The sequence below is a fragment of the Rutidosis leptorrhynchoides genome, chromosome 8 (genome assembly GCF_046630445.1).
Source record: "Rutidosis leptorrhynchoides isolate AG116_Rl617_1_P2 chromosome 8, CSIRO_AGI_Rlap_v1, whole genome shotgun sequence".
Classification (NCBI taxonomy): Eukaryota; Viridiplantae; Streptophyta; class Magnoliopsida; order Asterales; family Asteraceae; genus Rutidosis; species Rutidosis leptorrhynchoides.
In genome coordinates, this window is record NC_092340.1 from 331411422 (window position 1) to 331428551 (window position 17130).

At 37.0% G+C, this 17130-nt stretch overlaps 3 protein-coding genes and 1 long non-coding RNA gene across 4 annotated transcripts; 2 read left to right on the forward strand and 2 right to left on the reverse strand.

Annotated features, from left to right (window-relative positions):
• Positions 1 to 1389: 1389 nt before the first annotated feature.
• Positions 1390 to 4490, reverse strand: LOC139864882 (uncharacterized). The gene is made up of 3 exons (XR_011764524.1): positions 4248 to 4490; positions 4118 to 4164; positions 1390 to 1902 (listed from the first exon to the last, which is right to left on the reverse strand). It is a non-coding gene; the product is annotated as an uncharacterized lncRNA (long non-coding RNA).
• A 1524-nt stretch (positions 4491 to 6014) lies between these two features.
• LOC139864500 (uncharacterized) lies at positions 6015 to 7145 on the reverse strand. Its single transcript, XM_071853084.1, has 2 exons — positions 6805 to 7145; positions 6015 to 6717 (listed from the first exon to the last, which is right to left on the reverse strand). The coding sequence occupies exons 1-2, from the start codon at positions 7143 to 7145 to the stop codon at positions 6015 to 6017; spliced, it is 1044 nt and encodes a 347-aa protein (XP_071709185.1).
• A 7432-nt stretch (positions 7146 to 14577) lies between these two features.
• Positions 14578 to 14889, forward strand: LOC139864501 (uncharacterized). The gene has a single exon (XM_071853085.1). The coding sequence runs from the start codon at positions 14578 to 14580 to the stop codon at positions 14887 to 14889; it is 312 nt and encodes a 103-aa protein (XP_071709186.1).
• Positions 14890 to 14970: 81 nt separating this feature from the next.
• Positions 14971 to 16491, forward strand: LOC139864502 (uncharacterized). The gene is made up of 2 exons (XM_071853086.1): positions 14971 to 16032; positions 16189 to 16491. Exons 1-2 carry the CDS (start codon positions 14971 to 14973, stop codon positions 16489 to 16491), a joined length of 1365 nt encoding a protein of 454 aa, XP_071709187.1.
• The last annotated feature ends 639 nt before the right edge of the window (positions 16492 to 17130 follow it).

Consider the following 17130-nt stretch of genomic DNA (forward strand, 5'->3'; position numbering starts at 1 on the left):
ATGAAGTCTTCAGCACTCTTCGAATTGAAGGTAAACAGTATATAAAAATTAGCAAATTAATGTATGAATTCGATTATGGTCAATCAATATGTGTTTATTATTGTTGGACATTATATGATATTAAAAACCCTAATATAATCAGACATGTTTCTCCATAATATAAAAACATAATAGCATCCATTTTACTTTATCAATCAGTCGCTTGTTACATGTTCGCTTGTTATAAAAAAATTTGTTACAGATTATGTCACAGCTCGATTAAGTTTTCAATGATATGTTAAATGTCAATAGGTGAATCGAGTTCGAATGTTCCCTTATATACGCCAAATGGTAGCGAATACTTCATACCCGAAGTTCAATCGATATACAAACCGATTGTAGGAATAATGTTTAATTATCTCGAGGAAGCATTAGTTATGTATCAAAGTTATGCGAAAAAAGCTGGTTTAAAAAAGAAGTTGTTGAAAAAGAAGCATAGTAAGTGATATCTTATTTTACATGATAGGTCTTATTAGTGCTTATGTTACTTGTGAACACATCAGACTGTGTTTTTTTCAGTAACCAAATAACAATATTTTTATGTAACTAGCAACTTTGATTCTTCTGAGTCATATGGTTTTTTAATTATTAGTGAGTTTCTCTTGTTTCTGTGCTTAATGAGATTGTTGTTTAAATTAAAAAAAATTGTATAGATATTGTGTTTTTTGGTTAATTTTATGATTCTACACAGCTACTCGTATGCTATGATGTAACAGGTCACCTTTGTATTTCTAATGCATTTGGTTTTTGGTTCAAATTCGGCATTACAAGAGAAGTTATCGGTCACTATCGACACTGTTGTGCTGACATGGTTCTAGTACGCAAGTGCAGGCCTCGGTTGGTTCTAGATTACTACTACAGATTGTTGAATGGGTCGGGGTTGCTGAAGTGTTAAACTTATGGATCAAGTTTATTATTATTTTATAGGATTAGGTCATATTGTCCACTTTTTATTTTGTGTGGATCTGAGTTAGGATGTTAAATTTGATAGAATATTTCGATTATCTTTATGAGATGGTTTGGAACTAGGTTGTTCATGCTTATGATTATGTTTTTGTGGCTGAAATGACCAATTTAAATGTTCCATCAATTCTTCTTAATTTATTCATGCTTTTGATTATGTTACGCATATGTGTAGTTAACTTTGTTAGTGCTCATTTTTTACCTTGTTAAATGCTAGACATGTCAAGTATCATCTATTTCTCGAGCTAGGAGTGCACATGTAAAGTACCATCCATTTCTCGAGCCAGAAGCGCACATATGGTATTACAATAGTACAATGTGTACAAGTGCAACTATTTTTAATACATACAATAGCTATTTAACATATTACATAATATATATAATACACTACAAGTAAACCATGTAACATAACATAAAATAAAATTCATACAACTCCAAATTCATACAACTCCAAATTCATACAGCCTGTTCGATAATCCTAAACAACAAAAGTCGGAATTCTTTTTTTTTATAAAAAAAGTCAAGTCAAAGCAAAACCACATTATTCAATCCTAACGCTCCGCTACCAGACGCGTTGAGGCTGGTTGCATAACAGCCCGAATAAAACTGGACCTTTGCCTTTTGTTTGTTTTCATCTGAAAAGAGTAACTTTATAGCATATTTCTTCCTCAACTTGTTTAATGTGAACTTTTGTGATCGTCCTTCTTCAAGAAGTCCACAATCCCATCTATTTACATTTCCTCCTGCATATGTTTCCATGTGGCGCATTACAAATACTCCACAATCTATAAAATTCCTCCTCGTTCCCCATCTCAACTCAGGGACCACGACTTTAGATGCTTCTGTGTTAGGAGCCTTTACATGACCAATAGACTTCCAGATACTCCACAATAATGTATTCTATACGGGGAAAACATTAAAAAATTAGTTCAATGACTAAATGTGAACATACGTAATGCATCGTAAAAACTTCAGCAACTATAATACTCTTTATTTGTGAAGAATTTGTATATCAGTGAGTATATTAAATTAATACACCAACGAACTACAGTACATATAATAACAAGTTATGGATATAATTATGAGTCGTATGTTCATTTCGTGAGTTACATACATCAGACACATATATACACAATGAAAAGGTTTGAATAACCACAATTATCTAGGAGAGTTAGTTAGCATAGTGTAGTGTAAACTATACACTATACACGTGAATTACTTACATGTGATTGTAAACTTCTAGTAGGACTAGGTTCACTATTATATAAATCTATCTAAAGTCACACTACTTAAGTAATAAGGACAAAAAAATAATAATTCTAGGGATACCTGACTAGTTTCTACGAGTTACCGATATCGCCCGACCCATATGAACAAAATCACATATCCACCAATCTCAAACACGATTATGAACAACTTAAATCTGTCTCGAGTACATATAAATCTATCTAAAGTCACCTTACTTAACTAGAGAATACACTAAAACCAGATACATTTATATAAACTACTCAAACGCGTTTAACAATAACTGGAGTTCATGTAAATCTATCTAGAGTCACACCTCTTAAGTAATAAGGACCATCAAAGTGATTCTGTGGATACCAGCTTACTTTCTACAACTTACCAATATCGTGCGGCCCATATGGACAAAGTCAGATATCTACCAAATATGTTTATGAACAAATTAACATTTACTCAATCCTACCACCAAGTATTAAAAAAATTATGAAGTTGAATGCAGTAATGTTAATACTAACCAGTTTGTAAGGGAACCCTTGTATCTTTCTTCAAATGACACTATATCTATCATACTAGAACTATGTAATATACGCATGTGAACATCATATGTCAACGACAATATTACAGTTACCTAATGTCTACAAAAAATACTAAATTTAACAACTGTCGAAATGGTATACCTTCTTTAAAAAAATGTATACAGAAAAATGCTAAACTACACATGTTCATAATCCACAAATTAAACTACAAACACCTAGTTAACTAGTTAACTATTTAATATAATTTCACAAACGAACAAGTTAATAAATTAACACAAATTCAAAAACGAACAAGTTAACTTAATAGTGTAATCAACATACGGTTAACATTTGAATACCAAACGAACACATATTAACATATGCACGGGTCATCAGATCCGTAGTTTAAAGAAAGAAAAAACTTAACACAATACAATTCTAAACATCTTAAATCACGTCACATCCATACCTAATAAAAAGATTTTTTAACTCAATACAGTTCTTAACAACTTAACAAATTAACTATTTAACATAATTGCAAAACTGTGCAAGTATACCAAATAACTTAATTAACATACTGCTAACAACATAGAAAATTCATACTAACCAAACTAACATATGTACATGCCATCAGATATGTATTAAAAAAAGGAAAAAAAAAAAAAAAAAAGAACATTCTTAACTTCACAACAAAATTATTAACAAATTAACTTCATAACATAATTACACAACTGAACAAGTTCATAATACAGTAGTTAACATCGTAAGATAATAAATTGTTAACAAGTAAACATATTTACTATGTTAACATCATAACATAATTAATTATTAACAAGTCAACATATTTATCTCACGTTCATACTTGCACAACGAAGCATATTCATAATAAACTAGTTAACATCATAACATAAACGATAACAAATAAACTCATTAACATGTTTACACGAGTGAACGTTTTCGTAATGCGGTGGTTAACATCACAACATGAATTTTACCAAACTAACTCATAAACACATACACAAAAAAGTTAAATCTTTAACATACTAATAACACAACTGAATGTTAACATCATAACATTATTGTTAACATATTAACTAATAACATATTCATACAGTAGTTAACATCATAACATTAATGTTAACAACTTAACTCAAAAACGTATTCACACAATATTAACAAGTTAACTAATAAACATAATTTTACAAGTGAACAATTGATTACTGAACAAATTAACATACGTATATGTTATTAGTAACTAATAACTAAACTCAATAACAAAACTAAACATCATAATGTGCATAATCACCACTTTTAAATATAACTCACATAACGGATTGCGAACCAGCGAATTTTCATACCTGAATTAATTTTGAATTTTTCATATGCAGCATCCATGAACTACTCACTGTAAAAAAAAAATAATTAAACCAAAAAAGAATTGAAATTAATATTATGATAATTATAAATTACCAATTGAACATATCGTACCTTGATTATTGAGCGATTGTATGAACAAATTTTTTCGCTTTTGAATGAACAATTTTAAAGTGCTTAGAATACATGAGCACTAAAGAATCTGTTGTTAAGGTTACGGGAATTTTTTTTTCAAAATCAATTAACTCCGATTCGATAGTTAGGATAGAAATTGGGGATTTTAGTTTTAATCCATTAAAAACGAAGTATTATCATGATTAATTTGATTTGGAAACCGCTACCCTGATTTTTATCAACTACAACTGCTCTTACGGTTATATGGACTCATCCGCCTTTATTTAGTTTCCAGAAGTACCCTTTTAGTGTTTATTTAATATTTTTAAAATGATAAATATCACATTTAATCACAGCCATCTATCTAGTTGATCTAATGGTTTAAAATGATTCTCTCAGTTCTTCTTTTTTTCTTGGTTCTCAATTGAACCCTCCTAATTTCTTTTTTTCTTTTTTAAACCATTTTCTACTTTACTACTGTATACCAGATCCTCATTTGTTGTATTCCATATCCCCCCATTTGATGTATTGAAACAACCCTTCATCTGAAGTTTTAAAACAACCTTTCATCAAATGAAACAACCCTACATATCCCCATTTATCTTGAAGTTTTGAACCATCAACTTACACAATCTGTAAATTGGAACAACCATTCATCTGGTTTTCGTTGATCCACCAGTTGATTATACTTTGAATCCGACACCACCGCCCTCCACCATTCACGATGATGATGATCAAGATGACGATGATGATGAAAACGCATCTGCATCGTCGTGACCTTTTTCTCTAGCGAGCCGAACTGTCAAATGAACACGTAGTAGCAACAGACGAACATAAAGCGCAAATCACAATCAGATTCGTTGATATCAACCTACAAATTACTAGAAACCTTTTTTATACTGATTGTCCTTTAGTTATTTTTGTATGTTGATTTCGATTTTTGGGAATTCATTCGATGAGATTTGTTTAGATCTTAGATGTATTAATTCGCCGTAATAAAATACAAGTTTGTTTAGATCTTTGATGTATTCGATGAGATTTGTGTATTTTCTTTGATTTAAGTTTTTTATATTAATTTTGAGTAATTAAATGAAATAAAATACAGATCTTGAAACTTTTGTAAGATAAGATTAATATTTTAAAGCAATTCATTTTTTATTTGTATTTGTTTAGGGTTTATGATTTTGTAATAAAATGAAGAAGGTGAATATGAAAGATAGGGAAGAATGTGAATAGGAAGATGGGAAAGGGAAAAGTTAAGGTAAAAATACACAAATACCCTCATGTGCATGACATATGCCTATACTTAACAGAAACTTTTAATGTACAGGTGACGGAGGGACGTCAATTGAAAATATTACAATTCAAGGCACTACCAAAGAAATAAAAGTACAGTAAACCACATAGACGAAAGCTACCACCCTCCACACGAGGGCAGTGGCGGAACTTGAATTTTGCTCCCGGGGGAACGAGATCATCAATTTGTAGAACGTAAAAGAAACACAAAATTGTGACGAAAAACGATAAACGCAAAAGGTGTACTTTATATATCAAAATAACATCATTAGCTAGCACTTAGAAATCATCAACTCAAAATAAACATAAACAGTCAAGTTGCACCGAAATAACTTCTTTTGAAGAAGCAACTAAGACAAGTTGTAATCTATGAGCAAAGCAACGAATATAGTATGCATAAGGACAATCCTTAGCAACAAGTGCTTGTAAACCATTCCATTCTCCTCTCATGTTACTCGCACCATCATAACCTTAGCCACGAATTTTTGTAATATCAAACTCGTAATGTAAAAGTTGATTCCACAAATTCGTTTTAAGGGTTAATGAACAAGTATCATAAACATGTACCACATTTAAGAACCTTTCTCTTATCAACCCATCTTTATCAACAAATCTCAATACTATAGCCATTTGCTCTTGTTTAGACTCATCACGTGCTTCATCAATCATGACACAAAAGTAAGAATCACCAACTTCATTTCGAATATGTTTTCGAACATTGTTTACAATGATACTCAAGATTTCCTTTTGTATTAATCCCGAAGTATACCTTGAATTGTAAGGAGCATTCTCTAACACAACCTTAGCAAGTTCATCATTATATGAAGCTAGAAGTTTTAACATTTCGATAAAATTGCCACGGTTTTTTGAGTTAGTAGTTTCATCATGCCCTCTAAAAGCAATAGCTTGGAATGCTAACCATCGAACTATATCAATGGAAGCTTTCAATCGTGTACGATTCTTCAATCTCTTCTCGGCACTTTGCTTCTCTAAAATATCTTCAATGTGTCCTACTTGATTTAACAAACTTTCACTATCACCTACTGCATTTCTATGGTGAGAACTTCCAACATGTTTAAGAAATGCACAATTTATTCCATTATTAACTTTTTTCCAATTGTCAAATCCCTTAACAGTAAATGCATCATAACCATGACGAATATCATGTTTGTCACTAAACAAGTAACAAAGAAAGCAATATGCAGAATCTTTTGATATAGAGTACTCTAACCAGTTAGGAAATATTTTGAACCACACGAACTAAAATCTACAATTTTGTTTCCCTTTAGCAGGGTACTTTGTAAGATGCACTTGAAGAGGTCCAAAATTCAAATATTGTCGCCTTATTTGTTCCCTCAAATTAGCTGAATATTCCCACATTAGCTTTCTCTTTCCCGGGTCTCTTTCCATTGAATTAATATCGAAATCATCTGTATTTGGCTTTAGAATCTCAGAAACATTTGGTTCCGTGTTTGGTTGGTTCGGTTCTTCAGGCACACTTGTTGAAGCTTTGGGACGTTTACTTTCTTGATTTACATCTTCATTTGGTTCATCACTCTTTCTCTTAGAAAAAAAAGAAGTAATCTTTTTTGTGTTTTTCATGATCTCCTGTAAATATCAAACCTTCTAATGTTATCATCAAATTTTCAAAGTTCAAAATTTAAAGTCAATATATACTAAGGCTTTAACAATCGATATTAGCTCAAAGTTATTTAAGAAATTTAACACTCATTGAAGAGTGACGACTTCACTTATAACATACAGTTAGTGAGCATAAAACTAATTACCTCATACTTCAATTCTTCAAACCTATTATTTATTCATCTAATACAATATTAATACTACACAAGTAACATAACTTCTCAATTACGAGTATATATTACTCTATCAAAATGTTATAAAACAACCCAACTTCAATCAATCAAGGACACTAAATGAGCAATAATAATATTTTACAAATTATATATTTATATATGATACTTCGAATCAGTTTAAAATAGACACAAACACAAATAGGACAAATACACTTATAGACAACACACAAATGGCATATAGAATAACAGAAATCAAAAGAAAAATACCTCATGTAATAAATTATAGCTCGCTCCAATCGCTATTGGATTTTGTTTGAAATATTTGGGGAAGAATTGGAAGCTTCATATGGAAGATTCGCAGGTGAGATTTTTTATTGAACTTGTTTATCTATATTATATTTTTAGTGGGCTGTTAAAATTAGGTGGACTTTCCTATGAAACTTTTGTTAGTGGGCCAATTTGACTATGTGATTGTGTAGGAGGGACAATATAAAAATTAAAGATATAAAAAGCCCAATTTCATGTATAATTGCTAGTTACGAATCAAAACCCAGGTGGGGCAGCCATCCCCCTAGGGTGTTCTATCTTCCGCCCCTGCACGAGGGTGCATAGAGACAACCATATAATCAATCAATTGTTCAAAAATTAAAACATAAGATTCTTTTTCCCCTAGCTTGATTTTATGCATCACTAATGGTTGTACTGTTGCACTTTCTTTACTATCATCCGAATCGGATATTTCTTTTGTAATGATATAGTACCTCTCTTTCAATTGAAGTGTCAAAATTTTCCAATTTTTTAGGTATGAAAACAAGTCCATTTTCCCTTCTAGCCAACAAAACCTAATGTAATTATAGTAGAAAAAGAAGAGATCTTATTGGTTAACAATGTAGTAATTGTATTTTTATTAAAATGTGTGCATTTTTATAGTAGACATTTAGATTGAGAGTTTGAGACGAATTAAATGGAATAGCATTCATGCATTTGTTATACCTGCGCGTATGTGTATGTATCAATGTATGTCAGATTGTGTCATTTTTCTTCTTTTGTATGAATTTCTTAAACGTGAGCAACCTGAGTACATGATACGATGAATTTATGAATCGAGTTTAGTTAAATATGCTTATATGATATCCTGAAAAAGTAAGTATTAACTTGAATCAATGATTATTTTTATATAAAAATACAAGTACTGTATATCATAATTACGAAACTTTTTGAGTTCATATAGTAATCCGTAATAATTACCTATCACTAATATAATTCCATATACGGAGTACAAAGCAAGCTCTATATTACCAACTTTGCTCTACAATCTGTTTGGGCTTAGATACCAAATATATAGTCGGGTTTTAAAGATACTAATCACGCCCAGTGGCGATTCTAGAATCAAAACTCAATAGGGTCCTAAAAATTTAATTGATAACTTGTACAAAATATTGAACGTGTCGGGTCAAATCAAGTCGGGTCAGGTCGTGCCCAAAACACAAACATAAAATTGAATAATTTGTTCATATGTAATAATTTCACAGTAGCAATTTTAAAGTAGCAATGACCTATATAGTAGCAATAATGCAATAGTATTGTAGTCATGGCCTATAGAGTAGTAATTTTACAGTATCAATTTTAAATTGCTATTATATAGCACTTTTAAATTTTATCTTACTTATAAGTTACAACTATATAATGAATTTATTATGAGTACTCACAATAAAACATATATATCTCAACATAAAAATTACACATAATTTTTCATATTATAGTAAATTTAACAAATTATGTTCATTCTAGACAAACATTACACCTTCTGGTGTAATAATTTTAAATTATGTCATGTCATATTACGTTTTGTTTTCATTATATATTTGAAAATATTATAAGATTTATTAAATATCGAATGAATATCCATTAACCAGCTTAATCTACTGGATATATATATATATATATATATATATATATATATATATATATATATATATATATATATATATATATATATATATATATATATATATATATATATATATATATATATATAGACGTATGAACTAAATTTAAATGGATATGAATATGACTATGGATATGGGTAAACAATAACTACATGTATATGGCCTCACGCCCACACCCGATCCATATTCGATCCGTTGAAATCCCTAGGATGAAGGATTGAAGATAGAATCAAAAGAAACTGTGATGTAGAATGAAGTAAAACAGAATAAGAATTGAATTGGACAAAGGTTTGTTTATTTTTATATATAATATATTCAATGACTTATACTATAAAGTCGTAATTGAGCTAATTTCAAACACTTTAGAAATCAAAACTATGAAATTATAATATCTAAAAATTCATGGGGTCCCATTATTATATTTAGTGGTGTCATATAAAAATAATAATTTTTTTTGATAAATTTCGAAAAACTAGTAGTGTCACGGGACCTCATCCGGATACACCTACACTCGCCACTGATCATGCTGGGCTAGTGTGTTCTCCTCACAAATGAAAAGCCTTATAAAGATGGTCCCTGACCCCATACATTTTTCAAGGGTTGTTTTACTTTTTTTTTTCATGTATTAAGAGCCTGATTTCTTTCGACTGAATGATCACTTTCTATACAGCTCTTAATTCCATAAGTTAAATTGTTATTTTTTGTAACTTAAAATATTACTTAATCTGACAATTGGTCTGTTTCTTAGAGTCACAAAATCAGACACCCATTCAAATGAGTAGGCATAGAAACAAAACTTAAAACGGATAAAAAGTAAAGAGCCCCTAAGTCTTCCATTTGTTTACGTTTCTAGATGGGTGTCTAATTCTATGGCATGTTTACTTTCCACTTAATGATTTTGTTTCCGTACATCTCTTAATTCATGAAGTAAAATTGACGTTTCTTTGTCACAAAATCTGAATATTGGTCTGTTTCTAGGAAACATAGAATCAGACAATCATTTTTTTTGGACATCAGTTTAAGATCACCTGGGGGGTAAAAAAACCACTCATGTGTTCATCTCCTGTAGTTGTATAACCCGCCCCCAACTACTGCCTTGGAGGAAACCCGGGCCAATCCGAGGGCAAGTCAGGTAACCTCCCCTCCCCCCCCCCCCCCCCCCACCCCCAGCACTAAGAGAAAGGCGACCTGAGTAGATACTTCAGGTCAGGGATAACATTAAGTGCAATGCTGCAGTCCAGCGGAGTTGAAATCACACACCCCTGTTCATTATGATGCAAAGAGAAAACATAACTTAAGACATAAAAAGGTAAACAGACCCTCTATGTCTCCTAGAAACAAACAAAATTTTAGATTAAGTGACAAAAATAGATCATTTGTATAGAAACAAATTATTGAGTGGAAAATAAACATAGCGTAAGTATATATCAATTGATATTATTGGCTCTGATGAGTCGGACTTTGTGGGATTACAATCTTCTCAAGTAAATTCATAATTAGATAGGTCTAAGTTATGTAGTTAATGATACGCATACCCGATCAGCTCGTGTAGCGCATCAAACAGCATCACCATATGATCCATGCATGTTGCGCGCTGAAGGAATGAGCGCTCAAGTCACAGACCTGGCGCAGATCCCATACAAGCGCCAAGGTGACGTATACATGTCAGGCGATGCTGTAGCTGGCAGAAGGCACCTGGCAGACAAGAATCAGGTCCGACAAAACACTTTTTACTTTTGTAAGATCAGCTCACTCAAGGATGTACTATTGGCAGGCCACGATCCTTTTAGCTTTATTATGTGGCAATAAAAGACAAAAAGGATTACCATATAAATAACGGACTCAATCCACAACAAAGAACGATCCACTGGGATTTACACCTATACTATTTTTGGTATCAAGGTATGAACTAGATGCGCTATCTATATAGCGCAATTATACCCGCGCTACCGGACATATAGCACTCCACTAGACACTCTTGATATACAAGTAATGTTCTATGAACATAAACCCTATAACCCAGTGCGAACCATCGTTAACCGGATAACCCATCGATGATGGGTCTATGTTTAACCACCCCTGCTGAGATCCTCATCTCGTAAGGGGTTATTCATGGTAATCCGGACCGGAGAGTTAAACCCAATTGACCCTTAAATCCCCCTTCTTTGATGTCAAGCATGGACCGAGCCCGACCCGATTATTCTATGCTTGATCATTTGGCGCCATCCGTGGGACATACAAGTTAAAAGGTTTTAATTTGATCTTTTTTCCATATGTCCACTAACAACTCGCTTGTTTCTTTTTAATACAGTAACATGTATCGAAATGACTAGCAAGCCAGAAGTACCTAAGCCTGTGCAAGCGCGAGCCACCTCGCCCACAGGACCGAAGCCTGCAGCTAAAGGACCTGCGGGAACCTCTGAGAACGCGCCACCAAGGGGCTCCGATATCTCCCCTTGGTGCATCCACATCTCCTTTCAAGACCCCGGAAGCAATCAGGCCGATACCATGGGCCTCAAACACCACAAGCATGGGGTTCACCCCCGCCTACCTGGCATCTGAAGCCACGCGCAGTAACCCTAGTCACGCAAGCAGTCCCGTTGGCCCACAAAGCGTGAGACCTTCACCCTCGCCGCGACGCGATGCTTCCCCAACAACCCCTAGATCTAGCGCTACTACCTTTGCACAAGGAACTTCATCTACAGGAAGAGACACTTCCACCGAATCACCGGCTTGAGAGCGCGAACAACGCGCTCTCAACCAAGCCAATCTGATATATGCATTAATGAACGCTGCGCGAGATGACATGGTGCACGATAATGATACGCATACCTGATTGACTCATGTTGCGCATCACACTTGCACCATGTGCATATCCTCTGTGCAATAGCACTTCTGGCGCAAGTAAATGTGCGCTAGAGGGCGCCATTTTGACGATGGTGCACTGCATAAGGGTGACGTGTCCTGTACTTGCCACGATCTCTGTGCAAGAGCCGACAGCCAGCGAAAAAGGTGATAGTACTGTTCCCTGGTCCCCTCCACGAAATAACCGGGTAGTGCAGACAAGAAAGCAACATGGAACACGTGGGTCCAATGAATGGACAACACTGTAGCTATAAATAACGGACTGGAATTACAAGGCAATGGGTTGGTCTATTTTGGGAAGTTACACACATACTATTTTTAGTATCTACGTACGGACCAGTCGCGCTATTTGCATAGCACCTCCCTTACCCGTGCTACTGGACTTATACCCGCGCTACCGGACTCACAACACTACACTAGACATCGTTGATATACAGGTAGCGTTCCTTGAACACAAACCTTATTCCCGACGCGAGCCATCGACGACCGGACTATCCGCCGATGGTGGGTCTACGTTTAACCACCCCTGTTGAGATCCTCATCTCGCAAGGAGTTATTCACGGTACTCCGGACCGGAGAGTTAAACTCAATTGACCCTTAAATCCCCTCTTAGTGATGTCAAGCATAGACCGAACCCGACCCGAATATTCTATGCTTGATCATTTGGCGCCATCTGTGGGACATACAAGTTAAAAGGTTTTGATTTGATCTTTTTTCTATATGTCCACTTCTCATTTATTTTTTCTATACAGGCACTTGTAGCGAAAAAATAGGTGCGTTCAATGGCCAATTGCCTACCCCAGCAAGGAAAAAAGCGCAAAGCTAGCGCTGACGGGAGCTCAAAGATGACGGAGATATCATTCCCCGCCATTCAGATGTTTAACACTTCAGACGCACCAATTGTAGTGCAGGGATATCTGCCAGAGTCAGGACATGGCGTTAAGCGCCTTCACATAGACAACGACAGTAGCGTCGACATCATGTACGAGCATTGCTTCCGATAGCTACCCACAACAGTGAGGCGAACCATCAAACCTCCGACTACAGCTTTATCCGAATTTTCTGGAGAATCAGCGTGGCCCATCGGAATTTTGGATTTGAAGCTGGAGCTAAGAGACAGCAGAGATAAATCAAAGAAGCACACCGAAAGTATAGAATTTTGCATTGTGCGCTCGTACTCTAGATATAACGCCATACTAGGGAGGACTTCCATTCAGAAATTTGGCGCTATACCGTCCACCATTCACGGGATGGTTCGATTCCTGACGGATCAAGGAGTTGCCACCCTCGAGTCAACACCGTTGGACGCCTTATACGCGTCTGTTACTGATAAGGGTAGCGCTATTCCAGAAGAAAAGGGCGCAAATGAGTGGTGGGTTATAGTCAATCCCGAGTATCCGGAACAGAAGGTAAAAATAGGGGGAGCCTTACACACGAGACTAAGGAAAAGCTGAGGAACATCCTCATCGCTAACTCTGACGTGTTTTGTTGGCGCGATGCTGACATGACTGGAGTACCACGAGAGATAGCGCAACATCACCTCCGCGCTAGCATCAATTTGACCCCAATTAAGCAAAAGAATCGGCCAATGGCCCCAGAGAGAAGTGAGTGGTTTCACAGAGAAGTGGATAAGCTGGTCAAGGACAACATACTGCGCAAAGTGAATTACCATACATGGGTGGCCAACCCTGTGCTGGTGGCCAAGTCGGATGGAACGTGGTGGCTCTGTATTGATTTTAAAGACATTAACAAAGCTTGCCCCAAAGACAACTATCCTTTCCCAGAAATAGACTGGAAAGTAGAGTCGCTTGCTGGTTTTAGGTTCAAGTGTTTCTGGATGCCTACAAAGGATATCACCAAATACAAATTGCGGAAAAGGATGAAGATAAAACCGCGTTCCACACGGACCAAGGGATATACTGTTACACTAAGATGCCCTTTGGACTAAAGAATGCGGGCGCTACTTATCAACGCACTATCGATACAACATTCGCTAAGCAGATAGGGCGCAACCTTGAGGCATATGTTGACGACCTCTTCATTAAGAGCAATACTGAGGAACCATTGTTGGTCGATATACTCGAAACGTTTAACAAGCTCCGAAGCATCAACATGAAACTCAAGCCGGCCAAGTGCAGCTTTGGAGAAGAGGAAGGGAATTTTTTGGGACACATTGTGACTCCGCGTGGAATCAAGGCTAACCCAAAGAAGATAGAAGCAATTGAAAAAATGCCCTCCCCTAAAACAAAAAAGCAAGTTCAAAGCCTCAATGGGAAGTTAGCCGCATTGACGCGATTCTTGTCCAAGGCCGCCGAACGATCACTCCCGTTCTTTCGCACCCTGAAGGACTGTGCTAAGAAGTCGGATTTTTAGTGGACCGACGAGGCAGAAAAGGCGTTCCAGGAGATGAAGGCACTCCTCAAAGACCTCCCGACGTTAACAGCCCCGATTGCAGGCGAAACCCTGATACTTTACCTCGCGGTATTTAGGGAGGCTGTTAGCTCCGTTTTATTTGCTGAACGAGGGGATGCCCAAATGCCAATCTACTTCGTCAGCAAAGCGCTATCAGGAAGCGAGCTGAATTATAGCCCCATAGAAAAACTTGTGTACACGCTCGTCGTTACCGCCCGACGTCTGCGCAGATACTTCCAAGCACATCCGATAACGGTGCTCACTGATCAACCTTTTCGACAGCTACTCTATAAGCCCGAGATATAGGGTAGGCTAACCAAATGGGCAATAGAGTTGGGCGAACATGAAATCTCATTCTGCGCTAGAAGCGCTATTAAGGGGCAGGTGATGGACGATTATTTGGCCGAAACGGCCGCTGATATGCCAACGATAGACGACCCTGAACAGCTTCCCGCGGAGCTCTATACCGACGGCACGGCAAGCTCTGAGGGCGCTGGCACAGGATTAATCCTTACAGGTCCACATCAGGAAGATCATACATACGCGTTACGATTTAACTTTAAGGTGACAAACAACGAGGCAGAGTATGAGGCGCTGTTAGCAGAAATGTGCATAGTTCCAGAGCTAGGAATAAAGAAGCTGCAAGCTTACGTGGATTCACAGCTAGTCGCCAATCAGATAAACGGCACCTTTGACGCCAACGACAAATCCATGCAATCATACCTGGCTCTGGTTCATTCTCTAGCCGACGCGTTCGTCGACTTCAGGATCGGCCAAATTCCCAGGAGCCAGAATAAGCAGGCGGATGTGCTCAGTAAACTGGAGGCCCTTACCTTCAACCACATGGAAAAGAAAATATTAGTAGAACAAGTCTTCACGAAGTCCACAGAGCCAGAAACCACGATCGCATCTGTTGAAGAAGAAGAAGCGACTTGGATGACAGATATCATAGAATTCCTGCGAACCAGATCTTTACCCGAAGGAGAGAAGGAAGCAACGAAGATCAGGGTGAAGGCACCAAACTACGAGTTGCGAGGAGAAATTTTATATCGAAAGTCTTATTTAGGCGCGTCCCTGTGCTGCGTAGGACCTAAAGAGGCTGCTATGATTATCGATGAGGTTCACAAAGGATCCTGCGGGTTGCATTCTGGGTGGAGAATAGTCACTGAGAGAATTAAGCGACTAGGGTATTATTGGCCTAGAATGTACGCTGGCATAGCTGAAAGGATTAGAGTTTTCCAGGAGTGTCAGTTACACGCGCCCGTCAGCAGAGCGCCTCAGCATCCCATGATACCTATCGTATCACCGTGGCCATTTTGCAAGTGGGCTATCGACATAGTGGGACCTTTCCCAAAGGGCGCGGGAAACGCTGAATACCTGGTGGTAGCTATCGACTTCTTCACCAAGTGGGAGGAAGCAAAGCCATTGCGCACTATTACCAGTAAGCAAGTTAGAGATTTCTTCTAGAAAGGCATTGTGTGCAGGTTCGGCGTACCTAATGAGATTGTTAGCGATAATGGTACGCAATTTGAAGGTAATCCCTTCCATATCTGGTGTAAAGATCTGGATATCAAACAACGCTTCACCTCTGTCGCGCACCCTTAGGCCAATGGTCAATGCGAGGTCACCAACAGAGACATTGTGCACGCCATCAAAGCAAGGTTGGGGATGAAGCACAGCGGATGGGTAGATGAGTTACCCAAAGTCCTATGGGCACACAGAACGACGCACAAGAACAGCACAGGAGAGACACCATTCAGCCTGGTGTACGGTTCAGAGGCAGTAATCCCAGCGGAGATAACCATTCCAATAGAAAGAATTTTGTCATACAGCGAAGGCGAGAACGACGAAAGATTGTACACTAACCTGAACTACGCGGAGGATCGCAGAGAAATGGTGGCTATCTGAGAAGCCACCAACAAGCAGCGCATTGCAAAATATTACGAAAAGCGCGTAAGGGCAAGAACGTACAAGGTAGGAGACCTTGTGTGGCGCGACAACCAAGCAAGCAGGGCCCAAAACACTGGAAAGTTAGGGCCAAACTGGGAAGTACCTTACAAGGTCGTTGGGATCAGTAACATCGAAACTTACAAACTAGCAGAGCTTAAGGGAAATCCAATCAAGCAGACCTGGCATGCTACCGTGCTTAAAAAATGCTACATGTAATATAGAAAATAGGAGACTTGATCAATCACCTACTTTATCTAGACTTGCATGTAATTACTAAACAACGCACCTTTGTAGGTCGACAGTATACTCACCTATTGTAAACTCGTTTTTTGATTATATTAAAGCATTAAGTCATTTTTGGTTACGATTTCATGTGCCTCTCAGAGCTGAATAGCTTTATGATTTGAACTGCACGCACATATTAAAATACTAGTGCGTTCCTGCCTACTTAAGGGATGACTTTCCATAGTTCCCGCGCGGCAGAAGTCTGTTTGGCGACAGAATAGACCTATTACCGGAGAGCGACGGTCATTGGGTTGACCTAGTTCCACCCGAGCAGACCTAGGGATCTGCATGTCATGACTATAAACAAAAAAG

What these genes read in the sequence shown, in the direction of transcription:
- LOC139864501 (XM_071853085.1), top strand. Translation starts at nt 14,578, where the DNA reads ATGAAGGCACTCCTCAAAGACCTCCCGACGTTAACAGCCCCGATTGCA.
- LOC139864500 (XM_071853084.1), bottom strand. Translation starts at nt 7,145, where the DNA reads ATGAAAAACACAAAAAAGATTACTTCTTTTTTTTCTAAGAGAAAGAGT. An exon ending in AAACAAAATTGTAGATTTTA is followed by an intron (nt 6,718 to 6,804) that starts GTTCGTGTGGTT and finishes TTACTTGTTTAG; the next exon opens with TGACAAACATGATATTCGTC.
- LOC139864502 (XM_071853086.1), top strand. Translation starts at nt 14,971, where the DNA reads ATGGACGATTATTTGGCCGAAACGGCCGCTGATATGCCAACGATAGAC. An exon ending in GCACTATTACCAGTAAGCAA is followed by an intron (nt 16,033 to 16,188) that starts GTTAGAGATTTC and finishes GCGCACCCTTAG; the next exon opens with GCCAATGGTCAATGCGAGGT.